Source organism: Lepisosteus oculatus, chromosome 12 (assembly GCF_040954835.1).
Source record: "Lepisosteus oculatus isolate fLepOcu1 chromosome 12, fLepOcu1.hap2, whole genome shotgun sequence".
NCBI lineage: Eukaryota > Metazoa > Chordata > Actinopteri > Semionotiformes > Lepisosteidae > Lepisosteus > Lepisosteus oculatus.
The window spans coordinates 7,951,140-7,972,030 of NC_090707.1; the positions used below are offsets into that span (position 1 = coordinate 7,951,140).

General features: G+C 49.2%; 1 protein-coding gene across 6 annotated transcripts in view; it reads right to left on the reverse strand.

The window, feature by feature from the left end:
- Window positions 1-1,716: 1,716 nt before the first annotated feature.
- myo1b (myosin IB) overlaps window positions 1,717-20,891 on the reverse strand; it is a 95,805-nt gene continuing 76,630 nt past the window's right edge. For 2 of the 6 annotated variants that reach the window (XM_069197218.1, XM_069197219.1), the window contains exons 17-32: window positions 19,799-20,025; window positions 19,468-19,668; window positions 17,828-17,921; window positions 17,251-17,400; window positions 15,866-15,934; window positions 15,082-15,168; window positions 14,480-14,566; window positions 13,161-13,247; window positions 11,460-11,546; window positions 10,017-10,091; window positions 9,510-9,644; window positions 8,432-8,538; window positions 8,004-8,136; window positions 7,115-7,267; window positions 6,037-6,164; window positions 1,717-5,685 (exon numbers count right to left, since the gene is read on the reverse strand). In XM_069197218.1, the coding sequence (XP_069053319.1) occupies window positions 5,556-5,685; window positions 6,037-6,164; window positions 7,115-7,267; window positions 8,004-8,136; window positions 8,432-8,538; window positions 9,510-9,644; window positions 10,017-10,091; window positions 11,460-11,546; window positions 13,161-13,247; window positions 14,480-14,566; window positions 15,082-15,168; window positions 15,866-15,934; window positions 17,251-17,400; window positions 17,828-17,921; window positions 19,468-19,668; window positions 19,799-20,025 (1,950 nt within the window). In that variant the 3' untranslated portion in view covers window positions 1,717-5,555. The remainder of the gene's footprint in view (window positions 5,686-6,036; window positions 6,165-7,114; window positions 7,268-8,003; window positions 8,137-8,431; window positions 8,539-9,509; window positions 9,645-10,016; window positions 10,092-11,459; window positions 11,547-13,160; window positions 13,248-14,479; window positions 14,567-15,081; window positions 15,169-15,865; window positions 15,935-17,250; window positions 17,401-17,827; window positions 17,922-19,467; window positions 19,669-19,798; window positions 20,026-20,891) is intronic. The other 4 variants (XM_069197221.1, XM_069197220.1, XM_069197222.1 and 1 more) reach the window with 4 other exon arrangements.

Sequence of the window (20,891 nt, forward strand, 5' to 3'; positions counted from 1 at the left end):
CTTCCGGGAACACTCTTGGAATTCCTCCGGCGTCGGTGGTCTCTTAGCAACATTAATTGGCATGCCCAGTCAGTATTAGAATCAGAACTAGGATGTATAGTATTTATTTCTTCTTGCGCCAAAAGTTTATACTAAACCACAAACGCGAAATAATTGTTAAAAGAGTAACGCGTTGTCCAAAACCGCCTGAATACATTTTAATTGTAAATGATTGAAGTCAATTTTACCTCAGTGTATTCACGTTCTGTCATTTATTAATATTAATAACCTTTTTTTTATTTCAGTGGTTAATAGCAACTTATTTTAGGACTTGATTACACGCTTTTAAATCTTAATAAAAAAACTTCGGGTTCATGTTCGATCCACGTTTTTAGACAAATCACCGATTTCCCCAGTGTCCACTAGATGGCAGCAGATGAAAACTAATTCGGATGTACACTGAAGACGAGGGAGGGCAGACCAAACTTAAAATCACAATTTAAAGATTTCCACTGCCACATTGTGTGAAATTGATCTATTTTTGGTTACAACAGGGCGTTTCGAAGCCAGCTTACGAAGTATCACAAGGGTCAACCTTTCATTAATATCTTGACTCCTGTTGAGAAACTTTCCTGAGCAACAGCTGAGAGAATGGTTTTGCAGCCGGGAGGCTCCAGAAGTAATTACAAGGAGGGAGATTAGCGTGTGAAAAGTGAAGCCAGGGTTAATATTTTGGTTTACCTTACCGTAATACTTTGCGAGAAAGGAGTTTAACACCCACGCTCACAGTCCACGAAATGAATTTTTAAGACGAGCCAAAAGAGTCTTTTTATGTATATTTGAATACGTCACACCAACCCCCCTCAAACATTTTTCAACGTGCGTCACGGAATAAGATCTGTCGTACAATCTGTCCGGGAAACCACCATGAAAAATATAATTTATTTACAAAATAAACACTGGACAGGTATTTAACATGCACATAGGAAACTGCTGATCAGCCATCATTCTGCATTTCTGGCCTTCTGCTACTGTGTGCGCGCATATAACCTTCAGCAGCAAAAGGAGCTGCAGACGTGACACGTTTTCAAAGGAAACGAGTTTAGATTGTGCTGCGAATGGAGAAATGCGACTGGGAATGTCGTTTAGAACTTGTCCTCCTCCCCCAAGTCACTTAAAACGATTGAACTATGTATAAAAAAAGTTTCAGAGCACACTTGCAGACAGGCATCCTTTTATAACTTATGGAGCCCAGGGATGTTCAGTATTTTGTTCAGGTTAATGTTCGGTAATTTACCAACACCGGGGAAGCTCTCTCTCCCTTTGGGATATTATTTAAAGGAGCTTAACTAATACAATGTGCAGAAAACACCAGTATGTGGGCCCAATTATCCCTTACCTTGAACAGATAGAAACGTTAAAAGTTCTGGCAGCGCTATGACGCCAAATGGCCCTCAAGTGTTTCTCTTCAGGTGCAAAATTGGGTGAACTATGGACAGTGGAGATTTGAATACCTGGAACAAGCATCAGTCCAAAGATACAGTTGGGGGTAAATTGCTGTATGGGAAAACTAGCACTGGTGTGCGTGTGAACATGTTTGTGTGTGTGTGCCCTGCGCCGGACTGGCGCCCTGTCTAGGGTGTACCTAGCCTTGTGCCCGTTGTTCGCTGGGATGGGCTCCGGCTCCCATATGATCCTAAACTGAGCCATTTAGAAAATAACTGGACAGAATAAGAATTGCAAAATAATTCTTTATTTTTTTTCCTCTTTTAAATTCATTTTAAACACTTCCAGTCGATCACCACAGTGCTGGAAAAGGAATTTATAAAATACAATCTGGAGCATCCTGAAGGTGTCTGGAGGGGTTCCTCGCCACACAGGATCGCAGGGAGACGAAGTTGACAGAAGGCAGCCTCGTTGTCTTCACTCACCAGCAGGCACTCCAGGGCCACTGCAATGGGGCCAGTGTGTAGGGGGAAGGGTGGTGAATGGTTCCCTGCTGTCCATCAGCGGAGCAGAGGGGCTGCAACTCCCAGGTGCTGTGAACAGCTGTGTACCGATACCGCACCCCCCTCTTGAGCTGGACATCCTGCTGTCCATAGCACGGTATGGCCCTTCACTCACCTGCACTGCCCAGACTCTCTGACAGGCAGGGCTGTGCTTTAATGAGAAACCTGGATGTTGATCTAATGTGCATCTGGCACAAAATGGAGCAGAAGCAAACTCACTCCAAAGTGCTTCCTGGGCCATGTGCTTCATGCTTCATGCTGACGTGTACCCTAGGAGCAAGAGGCTTTTCTGATACAGCTGGCACTTCATGGGGCACTGAAGGTGGACTGTGGTTGGAGAGGCAGAAACTCAAGGTAAACACTTCAGTAAGTTTCTGTGTCTGCAAACGAACGAGAGCAGGCAGCTCACGTCCACAAAGACGAACAGTGAATCGTCTCAAGAAAGACTCTCGACATACAAGTTTCATTCTTTTCGCAACAAGGACCACATCACTTGTTTACAAGTCAGTCTTAGTGAGGCATTTACCAAGTCATTACAATTTGTCATTCACACACTTATTTATTCAAAAGCTTGCCTGCTTCTCCCAACTCTTAACTAAATTGAGCCCTGCTATGCTTCTCTGAGCTATAGGGCTGAGAATCAAATAAGAACTCCCCCCTCCCCTCCATAGATAGGCTGCACCCAGGGACCTGAATTGTGTAGTGCTATGTGTCACATGCTTTAGATTAAAATTACAAGGACAATTCCATGAGCCCTTGCAACTTAGTTCAGGCCTTCAGTGATCTCTACAGCAGAACCTCAATCAGGGGAGTGCAGCGAAGCAGCGATCAGCATGCAGTCCCAGCGGAGACTACCACAGCAAAGGCTGAGCGCCTGGGGTCTGCTGGAGGTTCACCCTCTCTTTCCTTTCCCAGCCTGCAGGACGGTGGGAACTCCAGGCAGCCTGTGGAGTAATTGCGCGTTATTTTTAACTGCAGTGTACAATCTGTCAGGGGGTCCCGTCTCCTGGGACGGCCAGCCAGGAGCCCCACACAGCCACGGAATTTAACCCCGGACAGCTCTCCAGATGTGATGGAAAACATCTGGGCAGCTGCAGATCTTACAGACAACCCCCCCAACCCCCCAAAAAAAAAACCAACAGATTTTAGAACTAGGCCGCAGGAATGTGCATTTAAGTCTTGATCACAGCTGAATTTGGTGCCAGGACAGTGAAGTCTCACAGCTGAAGTACCAGAACACTGAAATAGCCCATTAGGCTCTTCAGCACAGGGGGTCTCTTCAGTGTTTTGTAAAGTTCATATCTACTGGGCAAAAGTCTCCAAGTACCGATGAATGCCTAAAAGGGAAGTCAAGGAAATGTACTCTCTGTACTAGATCACAGTTCATTTATAACCAAGGGTCCCAAATCTAGCTGTAAGTCCGCAACTGTGGTTAAAATAAACCTCTCAAACTAGCTGGGTTTTTGTTATTTTAATTTATAAAAAGATTAATTGTAGATTTGTTACACTGAATTCTACTGAATCACTTTATCTGTTTTGCAGTACAGGTTACATTAGGCACAAAACAAGAATGCGTACAACATTTGTTGTTGTTTTTTTTTAAATAAGAGACAAGACAGGGCAATGATAGCATACCGCACTGGAATTTCAAACCACGAAGTCCTGAAGCAAAAGATTAAGGTTCAGCACAGCCTTTCTTTTCCCATTCATCTACCAGTAGAAACATTCCCCCTCACTGGGACTGTTAAGAATGAAAGTCAACATGTCAAGTAGGCACACCTGCATGAGTAAGGAAGGAATAAAAATCTGAGAATCTTTGCAAGAAACTGTCAGAAAAGTTTGAGAAAAATTATTACCAGAAAATGACCATGAAAAGACTGCATTTTAAATATTCTTCAGTATAAAATGCACCTTTGATTACTTACACTGGTATACATAAGGTAACTGTGCATTACATTTTAAGTTAAAATCGGCAACAAAAAAAAACGATCTAGAACAGCGTCTTTGAGTTGGTTCATCGGCAGTAACCCTGCTCTCTTGGGTACAGTGGATGGGCAGCCATAGAAACATGGATCTGGTCCAGGACAAAGCATTAAAATATTAAGATTTGCAACTCAGCTAAAAATAAACCACTGTTTCATATCCGGTCATTAATACCAAAACCCGGAATTCTGCAGATCACAACACATTGAGCAGTTTACACTGGAGAACGAGTAGGCGAGTGTCCTGCTGCGATAGATTGTATTCTGAACCCGCTGGCTTTCGAAGTGTGATCTTCTACTGACCCTCACGGGTAAAATTCACATCTCAGCCCAGGACTGTGTCCTATTTCTTTTACACAAAGTTACAACGGTTAAGCAGAAGTCCTGAGAAAGACGCCCACTAAGTAGAAGTCATGCAGACATGCAGGGAACAGGCAATCTTGAGGCTGTGTTAACCCTCTCTGAACTCAACAAATCTTACCACAACAGTAAAATGGCAAAAAAACAAAGTTAAAGAGCTACAACAAGGATTTTATTAACGCCTCTAAGGTTCTCATTCAAAGCCCTTTCTCTTGTATCGGGATTCCTCAGAACCGGTTTCCGGACACCATTTTTATAGTGAATTCTGATTGGTACAGCTTTGCAAAAAGGGTTAAGAAAGCAACGTTCAAAATATTTAAGGATTACAGCAAAATATAAGAAAAATATGAGAAGCTGAAAACCTTCTAATGGCATGTTTATAGTGCTAGCAGATAATTATCCGCTTAAACAGGGTTTAGGTTTATAAACAGCTCCTACTGTCAGTGTTACACACAACGCGCCAGAATTCTGAATACAAAGGAACCAACTGCGCTCATGTGTAGTTAGATCTGTACTGCCTTCTGCAATATACAGTACACTTTGCTGTAACAATCCAGAAAGCGGGACAAATTTACACAACAGATCACAAATGCTGTACAACCGTGCACGCATGTGCATGCAATATACCCCACATGGGCACAACTAAACACAAAGCCGAGAAAGAGCATGATCCAGGTTCCTTTACACACAAAGATGAGGAACAGGTGCGCGTTTTGAATTCGTAACCTGTGAGCTGAATTCCAGGCAGTCTGACAATTCCTTTCAGTTTCCTCTAATGGCCCCTGACAGTCCAGTCTGGCAATTCTTAACCAGGAGGCTAACTTAAACCACCTGCAGGCTCATCCTCCAGAGCAGGTCTCTGAATCCTCCACGTGCAGCATGAGAGAGTGTTTCTGGATGTGCTGAATGGTTAAGGGCAGGAAAAGCAGCTTCAGCAGGACCGGGAGCTAATGGATCATTATCATCATTAGAAAAATCACACTCGCCACTAACCACAGTCATCTGTTCCTGCTGAAGACCTTTTTTCTTTCTCTTGATTCTCTCTCTCTATATATATATATGCACCTGAACAGCATTCTTGTCTTGTCGCCAAGCAGTGGATTGGTATCTTCTTCATCGTGTGGCAGCGCACATGGAGATAAAAGGATTTTAAAAAGAAGAGGAAAACGGAGAATTGCACAGTAACCACGAGCAGTCCCAGAGAAGCGCCGGCCGCCCCCCCCCTCTACGGCGAGGGCACCGCCACCTCCAGCAGGCGGTTGTTCTTCCGCCGGCAGGTGGCGCTGTTTCCGTTCTTGGGCCCGCCCGGGATGAACTTCACGCACACCTTGTCTTGCTTGAACTGCACGAGGAACCTGCAGGGGGAGCGAGCAGACGGCAGCGCGAGGGTGAGGAACCCCAGCACCCCAAAACACAAGGCAGCAAAGAGAGGCAGGACATTTCGCTGGCAGAGAGAATGAAAGCATTCCAAATATGGTAGGATAATTACAATTTGTCAATTGCATTTGCATATGACTTTTATCCTCAATAAAAATGAACACAACTTCCTAACAGCGCTATGGGACCTCATGTGCTTGATGATGATGATGATATTATTATTAATTAATTATTCAGGGATTATAAAAACTGAACAATGAATGCATGCCTAGCACACATCGGTAATAAAGAGAAATTGCAGATCGGCGAGGAGGAGGAACTGGGCGTACTCATCCACGATGTCGACGCCGATCTGGGGCCTGTCCCCGCCCGCCCCGCTGCGGTGCAGCTTGGTGACGATCTCGATCAGGCGCTCGCTGCTCAGCAGGAAGTCCCCCTTCAGAGCCGCGGCAGAGCCCTGCAGAGAGACGGGGAACGTGATGTTTCCGGGTGAAGTGGGCGTCCTTCAGCAGGAACATCTGGGAATTCGCTGGGGGGATTCCATTTTCAATTGCATCCTAGATAGGTGACACTGGCAAGCATGTTTCAGGCTGGAATCACAGGATTCCCTGCACAATCGGTGTGGAGAGAGCTGACAGCTGTTGGGCTGACGGGGAGGGACAAAAAGACAGCAGGTCGAAGTTTGGGAGAGGCAGCGGGGAGAGTGAGCCTCATTCTGGCTCTGGAACATTAGAGAGGAGTCAAACTGGAGGCCAGGAGGACAGGAGCTATCACTGCTGACCTCGAGCAAAAGGGCATTATGGATAAGAGTCAAAACGCCTGATGGAGGCCGGGTTCCATCTGATGACTTCGATTCCTGGCCAACAGCAATAGTCAGTGCAACTACTGACTAAGGAGAGGATCAGTAGATGTACAGTATGCATGAAGTGTTCCAGGTAGATAAAGGTAAACCTGGCAATCAAGGAATCTGTCTTTTCGCAGAATGTCTGCCTTTGTTTTGCTTGACTTACTTACAACAGACATCCCGAGACAGAGCAGGTCTCTGCATTGCCAGATTCCCTTCACCTTACACAATCTACATCCTCGGTATGACAAGATAGCTTTGTGTGCATTTAGTTGTGTGCACTTGAAGTGTACTGCATGCACACACGTGCACAATCATACAGTAATCTTGATCAGCTGTCTAAAATTTGTCCAGCTTTCTGGATTGTTACAGCAAAATGAACTGTGTACTGCAGAAGGCAAGACAGATCAAAATACACATTGAGTGCAGCTGGTTCTTTTGCACTCAGAATTCTGACGTGTTTTGACTACGCTTTTGATTGGAGGTGACAAGACCACCTTCCACCCCCAGCACATGTAGACCTGTTCTCCCTGGACTTGTGGGCTTGGGCGCGAAGCTCTTACCTCCTTGAGGCGGAGTGCAAAGAAGCCGTCGCTCTGCGTGCTGACGGACACACTGGTGATGTCTTCTAGGGGGACACTGGACTTGATCTGACCCGACTTCGGATCCGCCAGGATGAAGTTGCTCTTGGTCAGGAGGAAGATCCGAGGTGCCCCCTGGGGACAGCAGTGACACATTACATGGAGCAGTCCCTAAACACAGCGAATATCTGACTATTCTCACAACACAGCAATGTCCAGGTCCTGGATGGGAGGAATGTTACCACAGATCTGTCATCTCTGTATCTGCAATGTCCATTTGATTAGCGCTTGGGTCTGTATAATAAAGAGGGGCAAATGTACAGACATGCAAGGCTTGGGGAAGCACAGAGCACATACATGCAACCCACCTAGCCCATTTCGTAACAGCCAATTGATTGGAGACGCTCTTGAATTCAGCATTGCATTGATAAGAGCATGAAAAAGGTTACAAATGAGAGGATGCCATTAGGCCCTCCTAGCCTGTTTGGTAGCTAATATCTAATTGATCCAAGTATCTCAGGCACTTCTTACAATAAGAGAGTATCAGAGATCGCTTCTCTATCAGCAACTGTTCAGGACTTATTACATCAGCGGGACTGCTGTGCATCTGCATACAAGTGTTTTCCTGTGCTCTAAATATGAATGGGACTATGCCCCATGCTCCTAGACTCCTCCTTCCACCACCACCCTCCTCACAATATTTCCTCCTCATTTCCACAGAACCAGACACCACTGAGCTGCTGCAGTACAACTAACGCAGGACCACCCCCGATCTGCCAAAGCCAGGCTCGCAGGAGTACGGCGTGAACCCTTCTTCCACAAAGCTGGACGTGCAGGCCCAGCGCACGAGAGGATACGGGCCATCCCTTGCCTTGCCATTGGCCCGGTTGACTTTGTTAACGGTGTCCGCCAGGATGATCTTCTCCTCCACCGCGCTGCTGAGTTTCTGGTATTTGGGATTCTTGCTGATTTCCAGATAGTCGCCTTTGAACGGCTGGCTGACGCTGCCAGAGACACAAACACTCCAGGTCAGGCCAGGGGACAACAGTGCATCAGTCGCGCTTAGGTTCAGAGCGCAGAGTCGTGCTTAAAGGAAATCACTCTCCAGCATGTTTAAACAGAGAGGAGGCCTCGGCTGACTTCATAATCCAAGTAATGACTTACACTGCGTTGTCTACACTAATCACTGCCCTATACTACATACGTATGACATATCAACACATCTTTGACACATTACCTGCATTACTGTACATTACCAGTTGTGACATTTGAGATGAGGTGGTCTGCTGTGCTCCTTACCTGCTGAGGTACAGTGCCTTCTTGTCCTTAAAAAGCTCACTGGCCTCCAGTTTCTCCTCATAGATCACTTTCTTTTGCTCCGTAAACTGGCTTTTGTATTTCTTGCACTGAAAATAATGAATAATGACGCACAAAGAAATTAAAATCTTGAATTCTGTCTTGAAAAGAATGATCGGGGCTGCATTTCATAATCTAATCCCATAAAAAAAGATGACCAGAAATTTATTAAAAGTAGAAAATACCCCCAGAGATTAATTGTTAAACAGGGTGGTCTATTTACATGTTTTACACTGCTTATTCAACAATATACTTCCATAAAACAATCACACAACAAACAATTGCGATTTAAGACAACTACATACAGTACGGACAGTAACAAACAAGGCATTCAGGGTGACTATTTCAGAGGGGAAATCCAGAATTCAAACTAGACACTATCTCAGAACCCTTGTGAAGTCCCTTTTCTAAACTTTAAGATGATGTAAGCACACAGTATTTACAGAGACAAGCTGTTTGGTTAGGGGGAAAGACTAAGCTTTTCACATAATGATCTGTTAAAAACAGACACAATCAACAGTATCGAAAGCTTTACAAATATAGATGACTAAGGTTCTGGCTCCACTCCACAGCTCTTGCACACACTATCCCTTCTTCCTTACGGAATGAGCATTCTGCTCAGTGCTCGGTTTAAAGCACTCCATTCAAAGTGCTTTACAGGTAATGGGGATTCCCCTCCACCAACACCAGTGTGCAGCCCCACCTAAATCATGTGACTGTAGCCAGAGTGCACCAGTACTCTCCCCACACATCAGCTCCCAGTGGGGAGGAGAACAGAGTGATGAAGCCAGATCAGAGATGGGGATTATTAGGAGGCCATGACTCCTATGGCCCTGACATGAGGCCATGGTAAAGGCCAAGGGGGAAATTTGGCCAGGACACCAGGGATAATGCCCTGGGATTTTTAATGACCACAGAGAGGTAGGACCTCAGTTTTATGTCTCATCCAAAGGATGGCGCCTTTTTTACAGTGTAGTGCGTGCGCAGGTGTGCTCAGGGTCTGCATCTGGAGTGTGCTCACTCTCCAGAGGTGGAAGATCCTCCTCAGCTCCTTGTGGGTCCCCTCCAGAAAGATGTAGGGCCTGGCTGGCCAGCTCTTGTCAATCGGCGACATCGAGGGCATCTTGTTCTTCAGCTCCAGGAAGTACTTCTGCATCTAAAATAAGGACCCAACCCAGTAACACCATGAGAAACCATAGCCAGTCTGCTAACATTTGCAAGAGCCCATCTTAACCACTGTGGCTCTCTGGAGGATTCAGCTGCTGAGCTCCTAACATGTGGAATGCTCTCTCTCAGAAATTCATACCAGCCTAGATGACTGTTTCCAGCTCAACCTTTTTCTTTTCAAATTTGCAGTTTGCTCTCTGCTCTAAGAATGTTAGGGACTGATTCTCGACTGTGACAAAGGAAAAACAGAACCTAATTAAAGGGCAGGCAGGAGCACAATTTTACTTCATGTATTATTACACATTCCCACCATTGTCCTAAGAAGGCTCCGGCGAAGGAGAAAAAAAGAGTCATCACTCACAATTCTCTGGATAGTGAACTCATAGATCTTTTTGCCAGCATTTGCCCGGAAGAACTTCCTGTATTCCCGACGAACCTGCACACAAAAGAGGAGGAAATGAGGCAATGACAAAAGACAGGGCTCTCGCCTGTGAAAGAGCATGATCCCCACAGAGATGGAAATGATGATGATGATGATGATGGCGACGATGACAAGACATGTGCAGGACAACGTGGACTGTGGCACAGGATGGAGGTCTTGACAGATGTTAAAGCACCAGACAGGGTTAGTCACACAATAAAAAATGTTATCTTCTGCAACAACGAAAACAATTACTACATTTAAGAAGCATTTAAGAACAGCTCTTAGGTACTTTCTGTGGGATTATGTAAAAAAGTCCCTAGTTAAACACCGATGATCCTGCCATTCCCCACACACACGACACTGTAAAAAGGAGTGCATCATGGGTCAGCGCTGGGATCCCCGTTCTAAAAATAATATCAAAGTATTTATACCACGTAGCCAATTGACAGAATTTCATATAGCATGGGCTTAGATCTGCTCTATAAACCAGGTTCTGGAACGAAAAGAATAGCTTTAAAAATTGTTAGCTCAGGTTGTCCCAGGAGTCCCTGTATAATCTGTTACTTCCCTCAAATGTCCCGAGATGTGCGTTGCTGTATGAGAAAAGGAAATTATCTGAAATGGATGATTCTACCATAAAGTACCCAAGGGCTCTTCCAGCAAAGTATTCGGACATGGATAGATTTACCTCTGCTATAAAAAGAAAAAGAGGAAAATGCAACATGATGTGATGAGTTGTTGGAAACCCACCCACTAGGACGCAATGACACACAGCAAGCCCCGACGAGCAGGCAGGGACGGTGACTGTGTCTCCTGCACGGCTGAGTAAGGACTTCTCCGTGTTAGTAGGACACCGTGAGGACAGGGTGCAGTTGTGCGCTTGGTCTGAGATACAGCAGGTGTACCAGACAGATCGACAGACAGACAGGCAGGCACTCAGCCGGTATCAAAAATCAGAGTTTCTCTGGGGGAGCAACCAGCAGCGAGAGAACTACAGTGTAGGTTTTCTAAAAGCAGCTGCCACTCAATTATCCCGGGCCAGATTATCTGAAGCACCGGATTATCCGAGCAGATTTAATTCAGCTTTACACAGCATGAGCATATTCAATGTGACAGCAAAGACGCCAAACGTGCATCACTGGGGGACTGTGGGCAGCTCGGTGTGCACTGCGCCCCTCCATCTGGGCAGGTTCGATGGATGCCTTTGGCTTAGTTCATGTTTTGCTTCACAAATTAAGCTGCTGAAGTGTTGCAGTTGTAAACTCTGGAGGCAGGGGTGGGCCGATCCCCTCGGAGCCCATGAAGGGGAGGGTTCGCTCGGGAACAGCTGCTGCCTGCCTGTCCACCCCCCGCCGGCCCAGGCAGGGGGACAGAAGGTACCTTGAGTCCCAACCAGTAAGCCCAAATGACCGCAACAGCGTGTTTGCGCCTGGCCTCCTCCTTCAGGCGCCTCAGCTCTCTGCGTGCCTGGAGAGGTGGCAAAGAACCAAGGAAGAGAGGGATTGAAACACAGGGGAGAGGGCAGAAATGAAGCTGCTCCACTCTCCATCTGAATTGGGTCCATTACAGCACAGGGCATTCAGCAATGTGGGCAGAGCCACGCTTGGCATACTGAGACGGCTCAAGGAGCCAAATATAACCTCACATTCTGCGAGACACAAGACAGCCTTTTCAGATATTTTCCTATGGAACTTCCCACACTGCATTGAAGCCCTGTGGAATGGAGAGGCAGCAGGCGCCCCAGTAACCCCACCAACAATCTCCACACTGATGGCATCCTGGGAGCGAGAAACACTGGTCGTCTGAAGAATGGAAACAGGACAGCGTCGGGAGGCTGTACAGAGTCTCACGGGCAAGCCCTTCCACATACAGCACTTGTGAGGACAGGCAGACTGGTCCGACGATCAGGCCAGTCCCTCTGTTTAAGACAGAGCTCTTTATATTAAGCAGAACAACAACTCCAGAGCCATACATTTATACAGAGGTCGTGGGCCTTTGAGTCTTCTCTTGGAAAGGAAAGGACTCTCCATTGATAAATAAGTGGACATCATCAGACAGAACCCTTGAACTTTCAAATAAATAAGACCTAAGCATTCAAACCTCCTATTTTCAAAGGGGTGGGTGCATTACCTATTCTAAATAAAAAAGCTGTTCAACTGCATGATAATTCTCCACTAAAAGGCACCCACGTATTTGCTCTTAGTGCGGTGGTTAGGCAATGAGAAAAGAACAGGATGAGGATGAGAGAGCAATAAAAAGAGGAAGCATGCAAACGAGGAGCCAGGGTTTATTTATATTAAGATGTGTTTATATCTGGAAAGAACAGGAAATCTGCAGAGAAAGAGCGAGATAGGGGAAGTGGAGCCAGAAGGGGGGCGGTCACCCGTGCCGGAGCCAGGTCTGAGATGCCCAGGGTCGGGCCTGTGCTGCAGGGCGGCACTTAAAAACACTGCGAGATGCACCATTCGCGCATCTCCGCCCGGCGTCCACAGGGAGGCGCTCTGGAGCCCAGCTCAGCATAGAGGAATGAGACCCTCAGCTGAGCTGAACCCGTCTGGGTGCTCCGTAATCCAACCGCGGCAGAATTAAGAGGATTGGGTGACGGTTTAAACTATCATCCCCTGTCTAGAGCAAACAGGTCAGTCTTTTAGCGCAGGCATCCGAGTGAGCCCTGCAGGACACCTCACGTGGGACAGAATCAAACAGGAGGCAAATCTCCCTCCTCATTTGCCCAGAATCCTACATGTAGAAGACTAGCAGCAGGAATATGGAAATGCAGCAGGATACTGTGCATTGAAAAGACAAGGAACGTCTTTTTTGACAAAATCCCGAGTGGTGCTTGAAAACAAAATGAAGCAACGGAAGAAATATCTTTGAAAACCTTCCCAAAAATACACTCTGGGACTCAAGAGCCGGACAGAGAAGGCTTCAAGGGAAAACCTCTGAGCCAGCTACCGGTTACCAGCTGGGGTCCAGCACCATGCGGGGAGACTAGTGGAGCTACCAGCTCTGAGGGGAATGGGGAATGAGGGGAGTTGGTGGGAAGATGAGGGGAGTGAGGGCGAGCAGGCCCCTCTGTACCTTCGTCCCCTGCCAGGAAGCCCAAATGACAGAGACCGCGTGCTTACTCCGCGCTTCCTCCTTCAGGCGCCTCAGCTCCCGCCGGGCCTGGGGGCGGGGTCACGGCACAGCCAGGGGGAGGGGCCAGAGGAAGAGGGGGAGGAGACAAGGAGAGAGGTAGAAACACAGCAGGCTCACTCAAGTCATCAGCCAGTTCACAGAGCTGCTGAAGCAAGCTTAAAGTGGAGCAATACTCCTTACATGATGTAATCCAACAGGCGTATTCTGGACACAGTCCCTTGACTGGATCTCACTGCTGCGTTACAGCAGCTGTTTAGTGCTGAGGAGCACACTTATAGCCAGCACAGGTACAATTCTGAATCTAACACTGCAAAAACTTCAAAAGAGTATTGGGAACTACAGTGGTCACACTGCGGATCCTCAGAAAGATCACTGGAGGTACTCGCAGTATGGTGACCATGTGAACCAACACAGAGTGCTACGCCACTTACAGATGGCAATCTGCTGCTGACAAAGGAGCAGAATAAAGCCATGACCCCTGACTGGAGCAGTGTTGTCCTTGACACCGGGATCAAGGTCTTATTTGTACAAATGTATCACACTAAAAATCCCAGCGTACAGCAGTCTGATCCATTTCAGATTTTGCTGGAGCGGTTTCTTTTATTCTTCTTCAGCATGATTAATACAGTAGCCTGTGAGAGCCGACGTGGACTCAACTGCTAAGTAATCAGGACTTCTAGGTTTTTCCCTGTGGAGGCAATGCTTGTGTCGAGATACAACGTGCACTCAGAAATTAGTTTGTAGTCTTGTCAGTTTGAACTGCAGAAAAAGGCCGATGAAAGACTGCATTCAGTTTTTAAAAACCATGTGGAAAATTTGGGGCCACAAAAATATTGTTCCTGGAAAAAGAAAACACAAACCCAACATAACACATTCTACACTGGTAAATGTGTGAGGAAAAAATGTATTCAACAAAAAAAACAAACATTTTATGAACTGTATCAACATAATTAGTCTATGGAAAAGAGTTAAAGGTTAGTTGGATTATTGAAATGGTTAGTGGAGCCTTTTTTTCCCCCAGTTTGCAATGAATTTCCCCGCAGGACAACTGGAAAAGCAAGAGATGCGCAGTGAACAAGCATTCTGGGTAATGGGTAATGTTAGAGGATGTCACCGTGACGACAGGGAGGAGAGGTGTGGCCAGGGGGCAGAGTTTATGGATGGGAAAGCGAATCGCTGGGTGATTGGCGGGGGGGGTAACTGATGGTCAGTAGGGAATTTGGAGGATGGTAAATGCTGAATGGCAGGTCCCTCAATACCTTCATCCCCTGCCAGGAAGCCCAAATGACAGAGACCGCGTGCTTACTCCGCACTTCCTCCTTCAGGCGCCGCAGCTCCTGCCGGGCCTGGGGGCGGGGTCACGGCGGTGGGGCGGGGTTAAAGTGAGAGGAGGAGGAGACAGGGAGAGAAGCAGTGAGAACAGGCAGCCCACAGCCGCAGAGACAGGCAGAAGGATGGAGAAAAGGCAGGTTTATCCCAACGCAAAAACAGCACTTCCCCGATTTCTTTTTTTTTTAAACACTCTAGGTTGCATTCTACAGCTAACCCCTCACTTCACTGTAGGGTTCTTGGGAACACCTTCCTCCTAGGGAGTTTTTCTTCTATTTTAGGCCCGTGGCAGTGCAATGACAGAGAAACTGATTCATCCTTCACCCCCATCCCAGCTCTCCATTAAGCGAAGCTCCTTTTGCCGAGACTTATCACATTTAAGGGTTAGGGTGCCCTGCTACGTATCCTTCCACTGATGAGCTGAAACAGCCTCTGGGCCCGTTTTTTCAGCTCCACGCTTGACGGAGGGAAATAAGACTGTGGCAAAACGCTAAGCACAAAATGGAGCAGACAGACGCAGGCGCGCTTTTACCTGAGTCCCGTGCCAGTAGGCCGCGATGGTGGTGACGGCCTCCTGGCACCTCTTCTGGTACTTCAGCTCTCGCAGGATCTTACGAGACTGGAGGAGAGAAGGACAAGAAAGGACACTGAGGCGCCAACTGGGAGGAAACGATGCGGCTTAAACTAGAAACCTCCCCCTCCCCGTCATTTTCCGTCTCTGAATCCCAGAATCATTCGGTTTGCCCCCTGGCTAGAGAAGACAGACTCTGCAGGATGAGCGAAGGCGGTTCTGAACAATTTCCAGAACGTTCTAGCAGGTTTCAGTGAAAAAAACATGTCGAAACCGGATGCGCTTAAAGGCTCTTCACAAAAAAAAAAATCAAAATGTCAGTCGTTTTCTGGAGATGTATTCAGCTGCATTTCGATTTATTTTACTTTACTGTAAACCTCTCAGAGCAGTCCAGTCTTGGTCTTGTGTATCTTCAGGTTTTCTAAGTCTCTTCAAACCACCTGAAAAGCTAGGAGAAACTGCTCAATTGGCCTGATCAAGACCGTAATTGGTTAAATTGTCTCATTAAAGAGCATAGTTGGAATAAAAACCCTCATCCAAGGTCAGGAATGAACATCCATGCTCTAAAGTGTTTAATAAAACAACAATGAGAACAAATACTAAGGGAATGTAAAACAATCTACCAAAAATCTTCCCCACTTGTGAGATTGAAGTAACATTATACTATGTGTGCTGTTAATGCTGTTGCCCAGCAGGGGTCGCTGTGAGTCAGATGGAGGTGAGTGGGAGAAGAAGAGCCACGTACCTTCCACCCTCTGATGAAGGACTGCATCACAATGGTGGACCTCTTTATCTGCTGGTACTTCTTTTGTTGCTGTGAAATAAAAGCGAATTGTGAATCAGCAAAAGCCACACAAATAACAACTGGGCAGCAATAACACACGAGGGGGCCGAACTCCCCGCACACCGGCGGTACGTCACGGCCGAGCGCGTCAGAGGGGCACACCGGCGGTACGTCACGGCCGAGCGCGTCAGAGGGGCACGAGGGGCCCGAACTCCCCGCACACCGGCGGTACGTCACGGCCGAGCGCGTCAGAGGGGCACGAGGGGCCCGAACTCCCCGCACACCGGCGGTACGTCACGGCCGAGCGCGTCAGAGGGGCACGAGGGGCCCGAACTCCCCGCACACCGGCGGTACGTCACGGCTGAGCGCGTCAGAGGGGCACAGTTGGGCCCGAACTCACCGCACACCGGCGGTACGTCACGGCCGAGCGCGTCAGAGGGGCACACCGGCGGTACGTCACGGCCGAGCGCGTCAGAGGGGCACGAGGGGCCCGAACTCCCCGCACACCGGCGGTACGTCACGGCCGAGCTCGTCAGAGGGGCACACCGGCGGTACGTCACGGCCGAGCGCGTCAGAGGGGCACACCGGCGGTACGTCACGGCCGAGCGCGTCAGAGGGGCACGAGGGGCCCGAACTCCCCGCACACCGGCGGTACGTCACGGCCGAGCGCGTCAGAGGGGCACACCGGCGGTACGTCACGGCCGAGAGCGTCAGAGGGGCACACCGGCGGTACGTCACGGCCAAGAGCGTCAGAGGGGCACGAGGGGCCCGAACTCCACGCACACCGGCGGTACGTCACGGCCGAGCGCGTCAGAGGGGCACGGCGGGGCCAAACTCCCCGCACACCGGCGGTACGTCACGGCCGAGCGCGTCAGAGGGGCACACCGGCGGTACGTCACGACCGAGAGCGTCAGAGGGGCACGAGGGGCCCGAACTCCCCGCACACCGGCGGTACGTCACGGCCGAGCGCGTTGGAGGGGCACGAGGGGCCCGAACTCCCCGCACACCGGCGGTACGTCACGGCCGAGCGCGTCAGAGGGGCACGGCGGGGCCCGAACTCCCCGCACACCGGCGGTACGTCACGGCCGAGCGCGTCAGAGGGGCACACCGGCGGTACGTCACGACCGAGAGCGTCAGAGGGGCACGAGGGGCCCGAACTCCCCGCACACCGGCGGTACGTCACGGCCGAGCGCGTTGGAGGGGCACGAGGGGCCCGAACTCCCCGCACACCGGCGGTACGTCACGGCCGAGCGCGTCAGAGGGGCACGGCGGGGCCCGAACTCCCCGCACACCGGCGGTACGTCACGGCCGAGCGCGTCAGAGGGGCACAGCGGGGCCAAACTCACCGCATACCGGCGATACCAGGCAGCCACCGTCACCTGGCTCCTCTTCATCAGCAGGAAGGAGGTGCGGCACTTCCAGCCGCGGTAGATCTTCTGGATGAGCGTGGCCAGGTCCTCCAGGCGCCGCTTCCGCTCGTCCTCCAGGGCGAAGAGCTGCGGGATCAAGGCATGTCAGAGCAGACACTCGCCACCAGGGGGCGGCCTTGTACCCACCGGCCCTGCCCAGGGGAGTCCCAGTTTCATTTCCCAATTTTGAAGAAAAAAAATCCTCATTCTAATTCAAATTTCCTTTCTTTTTTTCCATTTAAACCAGCTCCACTTCCCTTTACAGAAAAAGGTTTTTACGAACAAATTTTAGATTGTAACCCCTGGTGTCGTTACATTTTCTGCAAAGACGCAACCCAAAAGACCAGCCAAAATGATTCTGGAGAGTGAGGCAGGTTTTCTTTTCTGCTAGCTCTAATTCACAGAAATAAGGTTTGAAGAAAATGTTTTTTTTTTGTCAAAGGCCATGCGTGGGGGCTTTTAACGCCAGAGGTGCTGCAGAGCAGAGGAGCGAAGGCCTTGAGCGTCTCCCTACCGTTCTGGGGTTCCTGATGAAGATCTTGGAGCGGCCATAGGAGAACTCTTCCTTGGGGACCTCCAGGTCTTTCAGCAGCACCTCCACTCCTTCCCTGCAGCAAAGACACCCCCACAGTCACACACTCCCACTCCACACCCCTGACCTCCCACCCACGGCTGCAGTCACGCTGGACTGGGAGAGCACGGAGACAGAAGCCAAAGATGCAGAGAGAGGGAGGAAAACCAAATGAGCACAGACACCACACTCAGAAGGCAGCACAGAACTAAAGCCAGTCAGTCTGAATATAAAATTCCAGGCACCTCAGTCTCTCCCTACCTGCCTCTCTCTCACTATCTATGAACCTTCTGCCAGCTGAACCAGAGGCTGGTATACAGACTTGGAGATTCTCAGACGCTAAGCCAGGATGGTCCTTCAGCAGATATAAATCTTTTTTTCGATGGTCCATGAGAATCCTGCTGTGACACTTTATGGCGAGATCAGGGTTTTAATTCCACACCCTGAGTTAGCGCAGAAGCAGCAGCTCATCTTCATGAGGAGTTAAGAGTTTCTCGGTTACAGTACCGAAGTAAACGAGTACAGCACGAGCAAGGAGGTATTGCCAAGTGGGAATATCCCATCACCCCCCCCCGTTGTCCTGACCCTCTGCCCCTGCCCAGCGCCAGTTGCTGGGCTTTTCTCTGCTTTCTCCCCATCCCACTGAGCCCAATCCTCCTCTTCCTCTTCCCCGTCTCCATTCTCCCCGTGCCAGAGCCCGTTCCTGCCCCGCCCTTGCCCCCCAAACTGCCCTCAGGCCTCGACTCGGAGACTCCCCCGTTTCTACAGCACCTGTGGTCTCCCGGCTCTCGGTTACATCCTTCAGTGTCTCCATGACACTGTGACTTGCGTATTGCTCCTCTTCACTGTAGACATACTCCATTGCTGCTTGCTATCCACACTGTTTGTATTCCTATACATCGTATTGCATCTTGCTTGTGTAGCACGTCTTCGCTGAGCCACATTTTATATTTTAGCAACTCAGTGGAAGTACACAGTTGTCACCTCAGTTCCATTTTTAATAGACCCTAAGGTAAGGAAGGCTAAGTAAATGAATGCTAACTACCAGAAGAGCAGATTGCCATCCGAGGCCAGACACCGGCAGGCTTGTTGACATGATTCAGTCTACACACTGTTCTCCCTGCCTGATAAGACAAGCCACTGCCTGCGGAGCAATTCAGGCCAGAGCCAGCAAAAAGCTCCAGCTGAAGTAAAACAAGATCACTTCGCATGTAGCCGTGATGCCCCGAGACGGGATCTTAAAGAGTGCAGCGAGCGTTCAGACTCTTTCCCACTCTGGTCTGACACGTCCCTGGAAAGACGCGCGTTCAGGAGGGGGAGAACGCTACTTTTATTTTTAAAGGGCTTTGCCGTTTCGGAACAGTATTTAGTGCCAGGATTCCAGAAAGTCCATGTAAAAAACCACTGAATGTGCAGATCCAGCAGAGATGAGGAATGCAACAAAATGATTTTTCTCGCATAAGCACGGCGACGCAGTTTCAGAAAAGACAAGAAGCCGAGAGGGTATCTAATGCGACACAATTACAATAGTGCTGTGCTAAGGAGACATACGGGCCCAGTGAACTCTGGGAGTGCACCCTCACCTGGCTGGGCCTCTCCAGTGCGGCCAGGTCTGCTTGCAGAGCATCTTGTAGCGCTCCAGGCAGGGCTCGTACGCCTGGCGGAAGGCGTAGCCCGCCCGCCGCACGCGCACGTTCTCCATGAGGCCCAGGTAGCGCACCTGGTGGCACACCAGCGACTCCGTGAAGATGTGGGCCGCCTTCTTGTCATTGGGCTTGATGCACCTGCCGCGCACAAGAGGGAAGCTGTGTCAAACCCCCTCCGCTGGTTTGCTCCCTCGCTGTATTATTTCTGCCGAAGCCCAGGCGCGTTCAGCAGGAGGGGGGGCTCGCACCGGGGCGGCTGCTGGCCCACCTGATATAGTTGGGATTCTTGCTCTGCAGGTTCTTCATCAACGTGCCCACCGAGGCTCGGAACTGGAAGCCCGCGGTGGGCGGCCTCTTCAGGTTGATCTTGGCCGGGTTGCCGTCGGGGAAGAGGGTCTTGATGAGGCTGTGGTTGGCCTTCCACATGGCCTGGGACAGGTCGCGGTACAGCAGGTCGTTGTTCTTGTCCACGAAGCCCTCCACGTGGTACAGCACCTGCCGGCCGCAGAGAAGCAAACAGGCAGCCGCTGGGTCAAACGAATCACCTGCTCTGGGCTCGGCAAGCTGACATGACATCGGTACAGTGCTTCCTCCACTTGATTGGCTTGTTCTATGTAGGGGCGGGCCTTGTAAAAGGTAGCCCCTCCCATTAAAGAAGCTAAAATGCTGCTGGTATCTAGTCGCCTGTCTCTCTATTAAGCTACCTTTATATATAAATCCATTCAATTAATTTTTATCCCGATTTATTAAAATTAACAATCTTCTCAAAGGATTACAAGTGCTGGCAACCTGGGGAGCATTCTCTCTCCCAGCCATTCCCCAGCAACACCTCTGGGGAAAAATGGGTTCTTCCCGTTCAGAATGAGGAATGAAGCTGGGAGCAGAAAAGAGAGCTCTAAGCCACTCTTAGTGGTCTTAATTTGTGAGGAATCAAAAAAGAGAAAATCAGCTTTGCTAAAATGAGGGATGAAGGCTGCCAGGTGAGGCTCTGGAAGAGATCACCGCTCTTGTCTGGAGAGACGGTTGTTTGCGCAAATTCGACTTTACTTAAAAACGTGTGGGAGGCTTAGTGAAATGTTTTGAGGTGAGCAGAGTTTACGTTACATTATTATTACGTTAATTATTTGAGTTAGAGGGTTTTAAGACTTCTTTCCATTATTTCGTTTCTCTCCCGCTATATAAACAGGGGAAGGTTCCTTTCTCTCTCCAGCTCACACACTGTGCGCTGCTGCACCATTCGCTCTCCTGCTCTGTTAAAGAGCAGTAAAAGCCTGTGATTCTGCTCTCCTGCCATCACTCACAGACCCTGCCAGGGCAGGTGTAGGCGGATCGCTGCCATATCATCGTTCTCCGCCTGTGTC